Genomic DNA, 15,557 nt, shown 5'->3' on the forward strand with positions numbered 1-15,557 from the left:
TTTCAATCTACAAATAAGTGAGAACATGCTGTGTATTTATTTTTGTTCCTCTCTTATAATGTCTTTTGTGTCATGTTTTGTGGAATAATACTTCCCTGCGTGTGCACGTGTGCATGTATCCATTTCTTCCTCCATTAACTGTCAGTGAAGCTGTGGGTTGTTTTTATATCACAGTCATTGTGAATAATTTTGCAGTGAACATTGGAGTGCAGGTGTCCTGAGAAGAGGACTTTATTTCCTTCATGAATAGGCTGCTGGGTCACATGGTAGTGAATTTTACCATTTCTTTGTCTCCTCTCTGATGTTATCTCCTACTTTTTTTAATAAGCACTGTCCTGATAGATGCATGGTTTTGCAGCAGACTTGGGTTTGCATTTCCCTGATGATGAGTGATGCTTAATACCTTTTGTATGGGTGTTGCACATTGGTCTTCAGAGAAGCAGCTGTTTATATTTGCCCATTTTAATTGGGCGCTGATTTCTTTCCATCGACTCATAAGAACTTTACATTGCAAGTGCCTTCTTAGCACGTGCATTGTTTGCACTGTTTCCCTCTTTGGAGGTTGGCTTTTTCTGTGCAAGAGGCTGTTAGTTTATTATGGTCCCATTTGTTTATTTTTGCTTTTATAACTTGAGTTTGGGATGCAGTGTCCAAGAAATCATTGTCAAAGCCAAAGTCAAGGCACTTTTCTTGTGTATTTTTTCCTACATTTTATGGTTTCTAGTTTTCCACTTAGACTTGTTTCCCATTTTGAGTTGATGCTTATGTATTATAGAAGATGAAGATCCAGTTTCATTTCTTTGCATAAGGAATCTAGCTTTCTGGATCCACTAAACATTAAACATAGACCAAATAATCAGTATGATATATCCCATTAACAGATGGGAAGGTAGAAATTACATGATCATCTTGGTTGATGCACAAAAAAAAAAAAAAGTCTCACAGCCTTTCTTGATAGAAAGTTTCAATAGTTTAGGAATAGGAGAAAAATTCCAGGCAGTGATGGCGCACGCCTTTAATCCCAGCACTCAGGAGGCAAGGGAAGTGGATCTCTATGAGTTTGAGGCCAGCCTGGTCTACAGAGTGAGTTCCAGTACAGCCAGAACTGTTACACAGAGAAATCTTGTCTCAAAAAGCAAAAAAAAAAAAAACCACTTACAAAAAACTTGTGGCTAACACAACAGTCAGCAGGAGGCACAAAAAGCCTTTTCCCTAAACAATAGTTCTCAACCTTCCTAATTGCTGCGACCCTTTAATACAGTCCTCATGTTGTAGTGATCCCAACCATAAAATTATTTCATTGCGACTTCATAACTGTAATTTTACTCTAGTGCTGTTAATTGTAATGTAAATGTCTATTTTCTGGTGGTCGTAGGCAGCTCTGATGAAAGGGTCCCTTTGGGAGTCAAACCCACAGTTTGAGAGCCACTGCTCTGAGATCTAGTGCAGGCACTGGTGCCCCCATTCACCCTCACCATACCCATTCAGCATAGTGCTAGAAATACTGTCAAGTGTAATCAGACAAGAAAAAAAAAAATTGAAATGAAATATTTAAACTGAAAGACATAAAATTATCTCACTAAACAATTACTGAAATAAAGATTTCCATAAAGTTGCAGAATCAATGTGGAATTCTATGGTGTTTCTGTGTGAAACTAGCCACTTGAGTTCTTCTGATAGTTGCTAAGTGGTATGTGGTAGCTTCCTCCATTCTGACTAAGATTTTACAGGCCAGTCCTGTGCTTTTGCTGCCCCATACTAAGCCACCTATTTCTCACAGGTTCCTGAAGTGATGTTTGATCCCACAGTTTAGGGATTAGGGTTGTTCATTTGTTCCTAGATCATTGTTTCTACTTCTTGTCATATGATCAGAACTTTGGTTTATAATGAAATAGGAGTTTGTCAGCCATCCGCCTGCCTGTTCAGAGTTCGGACTCAAGGACTTGTGCCTAGTCATCTTTTATCTTTACTCACACATTGCAGTGCCATGTAACAAATGGATCACTCCTTTACTCCCCATCCCATGTACGATGTCACAGAATACCACCAAAGTGTGCACTCCTTGACCTTAGAGAGCTCCTTGTTGGGTGTATACAAATCACTGTTCTAAAGTCATTTAGAATCTTTGTGTGTAGCATTCGGCCAGCTGATTGCAGAATCAAGTTTGCTTCATTTTATTTTTAAGAATTGTTTAATCAAATCTGTTGTATATATTTTTCAGCCTCTTACTGGATGTTCTCTAGTTTGGAGGTGTTGTAGACTGAGGGGAAGATGAGGCCCTAGATCCCTCATCTTCGCCATAGCTGTCTGGTTGGTGGCGTGAACAGCACCTGCTGCCTGCTCCTGGTTCTAAAATGTGGTTGAACTCTAGGCAGCCTGCTTGACATGCTGTCTCATGCTGCTTTCCTTTCTGGGGGAAGAGTGGTTTTCCAGCTAAGCCAGGGGGCTCATATTCCCATTTTAACGCCGGGGTGCAGCACCAGCTCTTCACTGCTGTTTTTCTATGTGGTATATGTTTCTTGAGTAAGAACCTGCCCCTGTGGACAGAACAGGAAAATCTAAGATTTAGCAACAATGCACAATCAAGAGAACCACTCAGCTTATGCTTATTTCCTGCTCAGATTCTTCCCTGTCAGCTGTGGTTGCCCCTTGGTCTCGCCTCAGAAAGGTCTAGATCCCAAGAGTGTACTCTTTGGTGTCACAGGCACGACATGTTACAGATCAGCAGCATCAGCCTTCTGTGTTCAGTGTCCCATGGTCTCACTTGTTCCTTTTCAACATGGGGCTGGAATTGTCAGCCCTGTGTAAGTGGGTGCTGGCCTAAGAAAGCAAGACTGGGGGTAGGGAGGCTGACATGCATATGGAAGGCATTGGCTCCACAGCCAGCACTTTACAGGCACCGGCCTAAGGACCCCCAGTGGACTGGCCCTGTGCTACGTGCCCAGGAGCTGGTAGCACAGGGCTGTGGCAGGGCTGTAAGCAGGGAAAGCAGAGCTTCATTCCACCGGACAGGAAGTTATGAAAACTCATGTCTGTTGCTGTACTTTAACAAGCAGATGCAATGTCTATGTGTCTAAACAGAGAAAAGGGCAGTTTCATTTGAGCCAAACTATTTTAAGATAAAGGAAAAACTTTCTCTTAGCTCATTGCACACCCCTCCCTACCTTGATCCTCATCACAAGATCTGGGAGCCCAGGCCTCCCTCGCTAACTCAGCTCGGTGCCTGTCATGTTGCTGTCTGCTCTGGAAAGTCGCAGGAAGGGCTGATAAGGAGCTGAGGACAGAAATCTCAGCTCTTATCTCTCCCTTGCACACGGCTCAGTCCTTTTCCTGTCCTCAGACGGGACATAAACGGCCATCTCCTGGCAGCCAGGACTTCAAACAGGATTGGGCTGGCCTCACTCTGGAGGAGCCAAGGAGGAGAAAGTGGGCTGCAGCTGTCTGCACAGTTGGTGAGCACCACTGAAAGAGTGCTCTGCCTTCCTGGGGCACATGTAGCTGTTTTCCTCTAGAGAGGCGAGCAGGAGCAGCGAGTTGAGGAGGTTCTGCCAGGCACCCGGGCTGTAGGTCAAGGGCTGCTTTGTTTGGGTAGAGCTTTGCCAGGACACAGGTTAGGCCTGAAAGGATTAGATTGAGTTTGGGTTTGTTGACAAGTCAAGCTGCTGTTTTTAAGGGCTCTCATGATAAAAAGAAATTGACACCCAGATGGCCTGCTTGGGGGAGCAGAAGAGTGATAATACCAGCTCATGTGCCTTCTGTTTACCTCCCGCTGGGAAAGTGGCAGTGACACCCTCTCCTAGGTTTCAGCCCATGGCATCATAAAAGTAGGGTGACGAGGACCGTCCTTTGACTTAGAGTGTGGCCATCTGACAGGAGCAGGGAGAACTCGGTCATCACTGTCCTCCCTGCAGGCCAGCCTTGAGTCCCTCCTCCCTCACCAGTCTCAGTGGGTGCCTCACAGATGGGTTTGCAGCTTGAGACTTGGGTGTTGGGGTGTCAAGAGTTGATATGTGCCACTGCCGTTGGAAGAAGTGATTGTTTGCACTTTTGATGGACAACTGCATAAAGTTCAAAAGTTCAGATTGTATAAGCTTCAAGGTTGTATATATTATCTAATAGTAAAGACCCAGATTTAGTCTTGAAAGCCTGGTAAATACTTGTTGCTGATGGCTGTGAAAGAGCTAGGCTATCAAGCTTGGCTGCCGTTTCCTCATTGTGTTCAGCTGGTGTTCCGTGGAGCCCCAGGAGCCCAGGGGCTTTCAGGAAGGGAAGGGAGCTAGTCAGGGCTTGGTGTGAACCTACCTCAGAGACCAACTCCGAGGCACTGCAGTCAGAATATCAATTCATTCTTAGAATTTTTTCCTGCCACATTTACTCCTAAGAATGTATCTTTAAATGATCCTCTAGACTGACTTGTATAGAATTTTTAAAAGTCTATGGAGGTTGTAGCCTTAAATAATACACAAGAAATGGGGAGCTTGTATCTTCAATTTATTATCTTAAATTAACTTACTTCTCTTGAATATAGCCCTGACTAATTATGTCCAATAAATAAAAAGTTATGCTCTACAAAGATCTTTTATTTCAAGATCCTGCGCTCTAAAGAATCTGACATCTTAATGAGTCCTAATACTTTATAGCCTAATTTTAAAATATTTTTTAAAAAAATCTAAAGTCTTTTTAAACTACTTTTCTTTTTAGAAAAAGGTACCCAAATTGGAAGTGTCAAGATTCCTGAGTGATTTTTTTCAATCTCCTGTAGAGGAGAAATGGAGGAGTTGTGCTCCCTGGAAGCCTCTGCTTCGGAGGCTGTTAGTGGAAGCTGTGTGTCCTGCTTCTGGGGAGCAGGGGGAGAGCCAGTTGACCCAGAATTATAAAGACAGTCAATTTGGATTATTTTTAGACTTCACTCAAAGACGTTGGTGCCTATGTCACATTGATCATTTCTGCTCTGGAGGAGCCTCGTTTATCTTGTGGCTGCCAGAGTGTGATGAGATGGCGTCACGCGAGTCACTGTAGCTTCCAAGCCTGAGGACCTTCCAGGGAAACCGGAAGCTGCTCTGTTCCTTCCTCTCTTTTCCCCAGAGGTGGCATGACTCGTCAGTGATTCTGATGTCATCACTTGAAAAGTTGTTGCCATGGAGAATGGTCCTTCTAAAACATGATTATGTTGGCTTTTCCTAATGAGAGGTAGTTTAGCAGCTGCCAGGCAAGTGGAAAAAGAAGGGAAAGAAAGGAAAGAAAGGCACGCACAGCTTTGTTAACATTGGCATCACGTGAGGAACTTGGCCTGTGAAAAGTGAGTTACTGTGTGCTTCCGTTCCTGCTGCCTCATGGAAGGTCATTTATCTGTGTGGATCCCAAGCAGAACCCAGTGCCTAACTCAGAAGAAACCGCTACGTGCTCCCAGATCACCAAACGTTCTCTTTCATGGCAGATCACTTCATTTTCCTGAAATACTGTCCTCTGCTCTCTCCATTTACAGGCCCAGTTCTGCAAGGTTAGCCTTTTTCTTTAGCAAAAGACTGAGCCCTAAAGCTGAAGCCCTATGTGTATGCAGCAGTCCCCCATTGCTCAAGGTGCATGTGTGCTGAGACCTAGGATGTGCCTGCAGCTTTGGATATAAGGAGTCATTCCTATTGCCTAAAGTGCAGCAGAAAACTACCAAGAATTTTTTTCCTCATCATCACAATTTTGGTAGACAATTCCTTTTGACTGTAGACCTTAGCATCCCCAGCATATGTTTTACTTTCTAGGAACTTCTGCCTTTCACCTGAAGGATGTACTTTACAATTTGAGCATATTCAAATTGCCAGCATTGCTACTCTTATGCCTTAGACTTTAAAGTTCCGAGAATTCTTAGAGAAACAGGGGGTTGAGGAAGTAGCTCGGGTGCTAGAGTGCTTGTCTAGCATGCACAGTGCCCTGGGTTCCATCCCGCCACCACATGAACCAGACATTGTAGTACACACCTGTAATCGCAGCACTCAGAAGGTGGAGGCAGGAGGGGCAGACGTTCAAGGTCATCCTCTGTTGCACTGGGAGTGACACCCACCTAGACTACGTGAGATCTTATCCAAAAAAGAAGGAAGTGACGAGGACAAGGAGGTGGGGGAAAGGAAAACAGGGATGCTCGAACACACTACTGCAGTACCACCAAGTCTGATCACACAGGCAGCTGCTAAATGACTAAAGTGCAGCTGGCACATGCAGTGTAGACTCACTGGACACAGGATGATTCAGGGCCTGCTCAGATGGACAGCATTTCATTGCACTGACTCAGAATGGCAAACAATTTACTAGAATTCCCCACTTAGTTTATAGTCTGCCTTTTTAGCAGAATACCTAGACTAGGCAGTTTACAGAGAACAAAGATGTATTTCTTAGAGTGTTAGAGGCTGGGGACTTTGATAGCAAGGTACCAGTGTCTGATGAGGGCCTTCCTACTGTGTCTGGAAGGCATTACAAACCTGTGAGTTCATATGTCTCTTACTCTTCTTGGAAAACCACTCACCCCAGGCTGGGGCCCCCACTACCTTCCTGCAGTTACCTCCCAAAGGCTCTGCTTTTGAATACTCTCTTCCACTGAGCTAAATCCCCAACCCTTAACCTGTGATTTTTAGGGTTTAGTTTCCAACATGTGAATGTTTGGAGAACATGTTCAAGCCTTAACACCAAAAAGAAACTAAGGATAAAGGAGACTCTGTGTGTGTGTGTGTGTGTGTGTGTGTGTGTGTGTGTGTGTGTGTGTGTGTGTGTATGTGTGTGTGATTGAAAAGCATCTAGTGTTCCCAAAAGCTGTCAGTACAATGGCCACAAAAGCAGATTGTATTTTTAAATGTATCCATTAGGCAGATATTTACTTAGCACCTTTGACAAGTACTTGTATAACTAAAGAGAAAACATTTCTACAGACATTTTACTGAGGAAATTCAAGCTTTATGGTCACTTACTTCATGTAGTTTCACATGCTATGAAATATTCTTTATTTGGTTCTCTCATCCTACTTCTAAGAAATGTGAAAATAAATCTACTTAAGATGTGAACATGTAGGCCCACAGCAATCATTTCTCAGTCCCTGTTTTAGGGAGCCCCTTCTTGGAATCTCTGCACAGTGGGCATTGTACAGGTGCCTGGGTTCTGTATGTCTTTGCACACATGCACACACGTCGTTCCTGTTGAGTTGTGGCACATTTACATTCTATTAATGGCAGCCCTGAGAGTTCTCATTGTTTCACATCAAAACTTCTGAAACTTAACATCAATGAGGCTTTCCTCCTCTTGGGGATCCCCTTATGTACTCGCTAATGTTGAAAGTGGTTGTGTATCCTAGGCAAATTCCTAATGCTAGTTACAGCCGACACTTTCCATGTTTAGCCTAATTCCAATGTAAGTGATAGATGTTACCCACCCCCCCCCCCCCAAAGCACAGCATTTTATGCCTGAGCAAGCGTTGTGAGTGCAAAAGTAACTCTCTGGCTGTAAGTCATTACACACTCTCCATTACACGGAGGCCACAAAGGGATGGGAAAACCATGGAGGTGCCCCAGAAACCTAGTGCCATTGCTGTGTCCAGCTAACCCCATAGGAAGTCCCATACCGCTGGGCTTTTCTCAGTTGACTTTTCCCCTGGAAAGTGACAGTGGTACCATGGGATGACGGCCCACAGAGAGAAACACTCAGGTTATTTAACTTGGGTCTGTATGTTGCTAAGGGTCGTAGTAATTGATAGACTGCACCAGACAGAATTGTTGTTCTCCAAGCAGTCCTTATCGTAAGGTGGGCTTTTGAATGAAAGAATGGCTGTGTTTGGTCGGGAAGACAGGGCTCTGCAAGTGCTGCTCCCTTTTTGCTTCCTGCCCTCCTGCGCCCCTTGTTGACACCAACCTGCCCCACAGGTGTGGGGGTGGTGGTGGTCACCTCTGCAGTCTGTTTTATCTGACACATGTGTTGAACACTCTCCAAATCTGTCTCATTAGAAAGTATGCAGAATATAGGTAGGATAAAAATGGTCCCTGCCCGCAGAAAACTTAGTATTTCCTTACAAAGATGTTTGCAAAGCAAAAGAAAAAGTAAAAGCAACTAGTTGCTGATCTGGGTGGCAAACAAGGGGATAGATAGTTCTGCAGGTCAGGCTTGCTGGAGGCTTGCACAGGATCTTCAGGGAAGTCGTTGTAGTTACTTTTGTCTCATTGCTTGAACAAAATTCCAGAAGAAAAGGGCAGCTTAAGGGAAGGTTTGTTTTACAGGGGATGCGGTCCATGCAGCAGGGAAGGTGCATGGTACAACAGGCAGCGGCTGGTCATACTGCCCCCAGGATCAGGAAGCAGAGTGATGGATGTTTGTGCTTGGCTCATTTTCTCCCTTTTATTAAATCTGGAACCCCCAACCCAAAGATTAGTACCACCCACATTTAGAGTGGATCTCCCCACCTCAGTTAACCTCATCTAGATGTTTCTTCAGAAATACTTGTGTACATTTGTTTCTGTGGTGACTCTAGGTCCTATCACTGAAGTGAGAATGTGGCTGTGAGAGATCTAAGGAGGCTTTAAGTTCTGTGAGGGCAGAGACCATTTCTAGGGCCTGGAGCAGGTCCCTGAATCCGTTCATTCTGTCCCTTCTGGGGAGATGTGAAGGCTACATGCCATATACTGGGTCTCAGCATTGCCTTTATGCTGCCCAGTCACACAGTCACTTCATGGCTGGTTTATCTGTCTGTAATGAATGGGTGTGGTGTCTGCCTCCAGTGCTCCACTGCACCCTCATTTGGGTTGGTCAGAACTGTTGTGTTGGAGAGTCTGGAAAACATACAGAGTATTCTGAGTCTACAGACTGTTTTCTTGCTGAGCTTCTTTAATTTTCCACAGACTAATCCAGTCCACGCTGGTGATAGACAGGCTGTTGTAGAAGCAAGAGTTGGTTCATCATGGACAATAGCGATGAAGCTAACAGCCCGCTTGCCAAGTCTGTTGCCTTTGGGTGTCTGTTCCTCTTGAGCTCTGGGTGTCTGCATTTTCTTACAGTGAGAAATCTCACTGGAGGATTACTATCGTACATGACTTCTGTGTCTTAACGTGCAAGGCAGAAAGCTTCTGTCCTCCTGTTGCTAAGATGAGCAGTGATGTGTGGAAAAGGTTGGTGAGTCGAAAGGTTTGCCTCTGACAACACCCATCCCTGCGCAACCATGTCTGGAGTACTCGGATGACGTCTGTCCAGGACATCACCTCTAAACACCTCCCGAAGTCCCCTCTCAACCTGCTTGCTTTCCCTGCCCCAAAGAAGCTGACTAGTCTTCTGAGAGTGTGAACGAGAAACCTGTGGGGCGCTTGCCTGGCAATCCATCTCACGTACATGTGTGAGTGATATAAGAGCAGTCTCTATAGCCCAGTAGTGTTGTTGCAGAGGCTCCCAAGCCCCCGAGGCTCTAGACTGGGTACCTGTTCTGGAAATGACAGCAAACTGGTGCACATGCTTTTCAGGTCTATGCTAGAGACGTGGTGGCATGCAATTCCCCTAGGAGATTATGTCAGGGTCACCTTTCCTTTCCATCACTGTCCTGTGGTATTTGTGGCACACATTGTGCACCCTCCAAGCATACTAACACGGAGTAGACAACACTGCAGATGCCCAAGTGGGGATTGGATGTCTAAGATAGTCAGACTTCAGCCCAACATGTGACTTTAGCACTCAAGAGGCTGAGGCAGGAGGATTGCAAGTTGATAGCCAGCCTGGGCTACATAGCAAGTTTGAGGCCAGCCTGAGCAAGACCCAGTATTAAAGGGAGGAGGGGACTTTTGTAAAGGAAATTCACATGCAAATTTGAAAAATTACAAAACTCCTAAGCCTAGTTTCAGGGCATTTCTCTTTGTTGTTGTTGTTGTTGTTTTAAAAACAAATGTTTTGTTTTGTTTTTCTGTATTAAGCTGCCACCTTGGTTAATCTCCGTCCTCAGAACTGAGCTTGGACCTTTGTCATGGATTATTCAACAGTAGATATACTTTAGTGTGGGTGCTGAGAGTCTATAATGCCAGTTAGAAGTCAGGGTGCCAGGGTGGGGAGCAAGGGCTCTGCACCCCACAGCATGGCATCAGACCCCACTCCCTCCACGTCTGCAGATGAGGTGCCTGTGCTCCAGATCTCACCTTGGGCCCCTGTAATGGAGAGCGTTCCTGTCCTCATCATGCCATGAGCCACCACGTGCTAAGTGCCTGCCACAGATGGTGGCTGCCCTCTTCAGTCCAGCTGGGTGTGGGCACTTTGGCTACAATTTCCTCGTGTGACTCAGTGTAACAATCCCACAGAGTTCTTCTGTCCTTAAATTCTCAACTCAGTAAAGTGGGAAGCAGGTATTGTCAGCTCTGATCCACAGCACATTATGGATTGGGTAGTGATGAGTCCCTTGTTATCCTTGGGGAAAGCCAGTCATTAGGGTTTTTGTTTGTTTGTTTTTTAAACACATGCTGTGTACTCATCACTCTAAACAAAGTGAGAAAACCAGAGGCTTTCTGTGAATAGCCAGCTTAACCAGGAACCTGCTTCATGCAGTATCTCAAAAACTTCAAAAAGACATGGAAAATGTCAGGCTTTTACACTGGCCTCTGTGTAAGGTTTCTTCTTAGTACTAAGTGAAATGGAAGGTGGGACAGTGTGGAGAGAGTGTTAATTCTATTGTCATCCCCTGCCATCTCCCTGAGCCCTTTCTTTAGAAAGTCCCCATATTATAGGAGGGCATCTTTTTCTGGTGTGTGCACTTATATATCACATGGCCCTGCAGAAAGCTGGGGGCACACACACATTCCCACCTTCCCCTCCCTGTGCCCAGGAGAAAGTCTCTATGTCTCCCTGCATTTGTCTTTACTGCTGGTAAAGCTCAGGGCATTCGAGTGGGACCTTGGGAATCTGCACTGCCACTCGGGTGCTGGTCACTAGTTCCAGAAGCCCCACTTTCCCACCACAGCCTGCCCTTTGAGAACAGACCTTCAGGGATTCAAAGGGTTAGTGCACATTTCCAAGCTCTGCTTCCTCAAAGGGAACCTCAGAAGTACTGCAGACAGTACTTCACAAGGAGTGCATCTCTGAGCTGCACTGAGATGCCATTTGTACTGCCCTGGCTTGATCTGTTGGTCAGAGTGAGTTTGCTGTGAACTCGCTGGTTCTGATAAGGCCTTCACCAGACCCCAGCGCTCTGCACAGAGCAGCTGTCAGCACACAGAGGGACTTTAGAACTCACCTTCACCTACCTATTGGATTAGTATTAGTGTCTGAGACCTCCAACAGCTCTTTTAAAGGAAGATTTCCTGAAGTCTTGAGCTTCAATCAAATGTTTGACAAAATTATTAGTGATTGCTCCCATTGTGGTATTTTATACAGAACCCAAAATTGTCAAGTTATTTTACTAGTTTCTGAAACACCACTATAAAACTAAGACATTCTCAAGGTTTACAATGTAATGAAAGTCACATTTAAGTAGGGTGGGTTTTCTTTGAGGTTGTATCATGTATTTAATGGAAATGTAAGAAGACACAAATTTTTGTTTCTAAATGCTTTCTTGAAAAAGTAACTGTTTGCTTTGAAATTAGACCAGATTTAAAAATACTCATTTTCTTATAAAGGTATATATGTTTTTATGTTTTACAGAACCAAGGTTATAATCAGTAGTGAAACTGGTTTCTAATTGCCAATGTAGAATGAAACCCTGAGCATCGATCCCTCAGGAGTCAGATTGGCAGCCTATTAAAAGCCTTACTAGGCTGGAGGGGGTGGGGGTGCAGGCCTTTAATCCCAGCACTCGGGAGGCAGAGGCAGGTGGATCTCTGTGAGTTCGAGGCCAGCCTGGGCTACAGAGTGAGTTCCAGGAAAGGTGCAAAGCTACACAGAGAAACCCTGTCTCAGAAAACAAAACAAAACAAACAACAACAGAAAAATAGCCTTACTAAAGGATAGATTTCCCATATGAGGGAAGGTGGTTCTCCCCACAGCCCTCTCCTCGTGGACTCTGTCGCTAAGCACTTCTCTTTTGCCCTGCCGAGCTGACTGGTGTGCCTGAGTTCTCAGCACCTCCCCACCATAGGAATTGCTTAGAACCATACTTCCTGGGGATTAGAGACCCAGGAGATTGAGTTGAGTAAGTGACTCAGAAATGGTCTTGTGTTTCCTAATAACTAAGGATGATTAATACCGGCAGCCAGTTCCTGCTATATTAAACCATTGAAAACAGGAATTCTAAAGGTAATAAGTAAAGGAACAAGGAGGAGCCATAGGCTATATGACCTGAGCATTAGTCCCAAACTCACACAGGCTCAAAGAAGAACAGCTCACGCCCGGCAGGCTGCCATCAATGAGACCTCTGTTACATTAGTGGGCCACCTTCCCAGTGCCCATGTCTATGCATGGCTATGGGTGTGTGCACTTACATGAAAGGCAAGATCTTTCTTGTCCATCCGCCTGGCATTGGCAAATAAATACCAAAAGCCTTAAGAAGGTGCTTCATTCTGTCATGAAGAATTCCAGTCCTCACTCAACATTTGAGGAACAAAAAGACTAAGTGACCTGGTTTTGGAGTCCTAAGACAGCTAATTTTATTTCTTTCAATATGACCTGATGAGATACCAGCAAAATTTTCTGATTGACAGGTGTGTGTGTGTGTGTATGTGCACATGCAATCGCAAGCACATATGTGTTTGCTCTGGTTTCCTTCAGTATGAGTATGTGACAATGGTTCTCAACTTGTGGGTCATGACCACTGTAGGGTCAAACAACTCTTTCACAGGGGGGTCACCAAGACCATCAGAAAACACAGCTAGTTACATCATGATTCATAACAGTAACAAAATTACAGGATTTTCATTAAATAATTTTATCACCCCAACATGAGGAACTATATTAAAGGGTTGCAGCATCAAGAAGGTTGAGAACCGCTCTTCTAAGAGACTAGGTCAGTTCTTTTGTATGTGTCTTCCTCAGTAGCTCTCCACAGTAGTTTTCTGAAGCAGGATCCCTCATTGAACCTGGAACTCACTGATTCCATGATCTGTCTGTCTCAACGTCCCCATCTGGAATTACAGGTGCACTCCATTGCCTGGCTCTTTAAATTGGCTCTAGGGACTGAACTAAGGTTCTCACACTTGTGCAGCAAGCACTTAGCAATGGAGCTATTTCCCCGCCACTCTAGAGGATATCTAAATTTCCCCACTCACCTCATTTGTTCCACATTTTATTGTTTAAATTTCAAATTGACTTCATGATTTTGTTTTTGATCCAAGGGCTAGAGAACATACAGCCAGTGTTGATTTGATATGCACTTGATTTGATGCCCTTTGATGAGAACTCTGACTGCAGTGGCCACTCAGGGCCCAGTTGTAATTTAATAGAATGTTGATTCTGCTGGAATTTCAAGCAGAGAACTAATACTTCAGTTCCACTGAAGTTTTTGAGGGCTACTGTGTTCATGAAAGTTCAGTGTTCAATATGTGCTACTTTATAATTAAGAGATCTGTACTAGCAGAACATGGCCAGCCACATGGACCCGTACACACTGTGTCGGAGTCTGTAGATCACCACAGAAGGCCCTGCAGAGTCACAGAGCTCTGGAACATGCATTCCCTGGTGTCTGCAGGAGACTCTAGGCTTGTCCTAATTTACAATGTTGTTTGCTCACAAATCAGTGAGGCCACTTGCCAGATGAGGTCTGTCCGGCCTTCTCCCCACACGGTTCTCAGTGTTAGCCAATTGTTCTGGGCTCAGCAACTTAGGGCCAGCATTAGTGGCTCCATGTGGCTCTTCCTGGCTGCTGCATGGGATGAATGAGTGGTGCTAATCACTTCTCTCTTCTCCTCCAGGATGACTGCAGCACCTCCACTGCAGATGAGGTGGATGCCTCCACGACTACGACCACAACCAGTGCCTTCACCATCCAGGAGTATTTTGCCAAGAGAATGGCCCAGTTAAAGAGCAAGCCACAGGCCTCGACTCCTGGGCCTGACATTTCAGAGACCTCTGTTGAATGGAAAAGGGGGAAGAAAAAAACCAAAGAGGCAGCAGACACAGATGTGGAGAACTCTCCCCAACACAAGGCCAAGCGACATAAAAAGAAAAAGCATGCAGAAGTGGAGATGGAGCCTGTAGGCAAGAAGAGAGACCGAGCCAAGGTGCAGTCTGGAGGCCCCAGTGGGGGTGAGTGTTCCGATGCCTCTGCCGGAGCTGCCGAAGATTGTGTACAACCACCCGACAGCCAGGATGATGCCCCAAAGTCCAAGAAGAGAAAGGCGAAGAAGAAGTTGCAAAAGCCAGGAGGGGTAGCAATAGAGACTAAAGCAGACAAGGGACTTGTGAAGAAGAAGAAGAAGAAGAAGGCCTCCAGATGACCTCTCACTAGCCAGGGCCTCTGACCTGTCAGCACACTGCAAACTCTGGCCCCAAGTCAGAGCACGGTGAACCCAGGCAGCTCACAGATTGCCAGCTCTCACCTGCTCGCCACATTTCCCCCCCCAGTCACCTTCCTGAGAGAACTGATTTGAATGGTCTAGATCATGACTTTTTAATAAATAAAATAAATTTCATTAAATAGATTCTTTCTTATATGCTGAGCCTTTCACTTGAATATTTATTCACACACACACACACACACACACACACACACACACACACACACACAAATACTCGAGCGAGTGTGTGGGTTTGCTCTGGTTTCCTTCAGTACCTGACTGGTGCTTCCTTCTGAAGGACTTAGTCTAATTAAGGGATTAAGAGGCAGTGACTTGGATGCAGATGGTTCCTTTTGTTCTGCAGCCAGCCATACATTTCTGCCAAGTGGGAATTACATGACTGCATTCCCCAGTGAGGGTTTTGCTATGCTGCGCTTCAGTGTTGGTGGGCGGATGTTTCTTCTGCTGAGTGCTGGCCACGGGGATCCCAGGCCCCACTCGGTGACAGCACCAGCTGGGGACAATGAGTGCCTAGCTTTCATAGGTCACCAGGGGTTCCTGCACTAGGTGTGGAGTCAGACTTACTTCTATCTCATGTTCCTTGAATGAATCCCTGCAATGAGCGTGTTTGTGTATAATGATCAGGAGGTCCCCAGGAAGTTCGAAGAATGAAGACGCTAAGGCATGAAGCTGATTGTCCTCTTGAGGGCAGGCTCTGCATTGGGACTGCCTTATGGAAGCTCTTACAAGTGTAGATATTTATGAGTAGACCAAGACACTTTCTTGCTGTGCTCAAACCAGGTGCTGTTGCCTCGTGTCCACACTTCCTCCCCTTGCCACAGACCCACACGCCTTCCTAGTGCCTCTGCGAGCCAGCCAGCTGCTGAGTATGGTGGTGGAACCCTCAGCCTATGTCCTCTCTGCCATTTTCCTTCTTTCCTCTCTGCCTTCACTTCTGTCTTCTTTCTAGCTCTCCTTATGTTTCCAGTTCACATTTTCCTGCTTGCTTCTCAGACCCTGCCTCCCATCCTTCTGACAGTCTTGTGCCACTGGCCTTACTTTTCACAGAACTGTCGAGGTAGTGGTGGGAACCACTCCACGGGCCTGTGCCCACACCGTGATGTTTTGCCCTTG

The 15,557-nt window shown here is 45.4% G+C and overlaps 1 protein-coding gene across 1 annotated transcript in view; it reads left to right on the forward strand.

The window, feature by feature from the left end:
• The window catches only part of Pinx1 (PIN2 (TERF1) interacting telomerase inhibitor 1), a 59,483-nt gene extending 44,916 nt beyond the window's left edge, over positions 1 to 14,567 (forward strand). The window contains exon 7 of the mRNA XM_036198557.1: positions 13,839 to 14,567. Within this exon, the coding sequence (XP_036054450.1) occupies positions 13,839 to 14,363 (525 nt within the window). The 3' untranslated portion in view covers positions 14,364 to 14,567. The remainder of the gene's footprint in view (positions 1 to 13,838) is intronic.
• The last annotated feature ends 990 nt before the right edge of the window (positions 14,568 to 15,557 follow it).

The sequence above is a fragment of the Onychomys torridus genome, chromosome 9, assembly GCF_903995425.1.
Source record: "Onychomys torridus chromosome 9, mOncTor1.1, whole genome shotgun sequence".
Taxonomy (NCBI): Eukaryota; Metazoa; Chordata; class Mammalia; order Rodentia; family Cricetidae; genus Onychomys; species Onychomys torridus.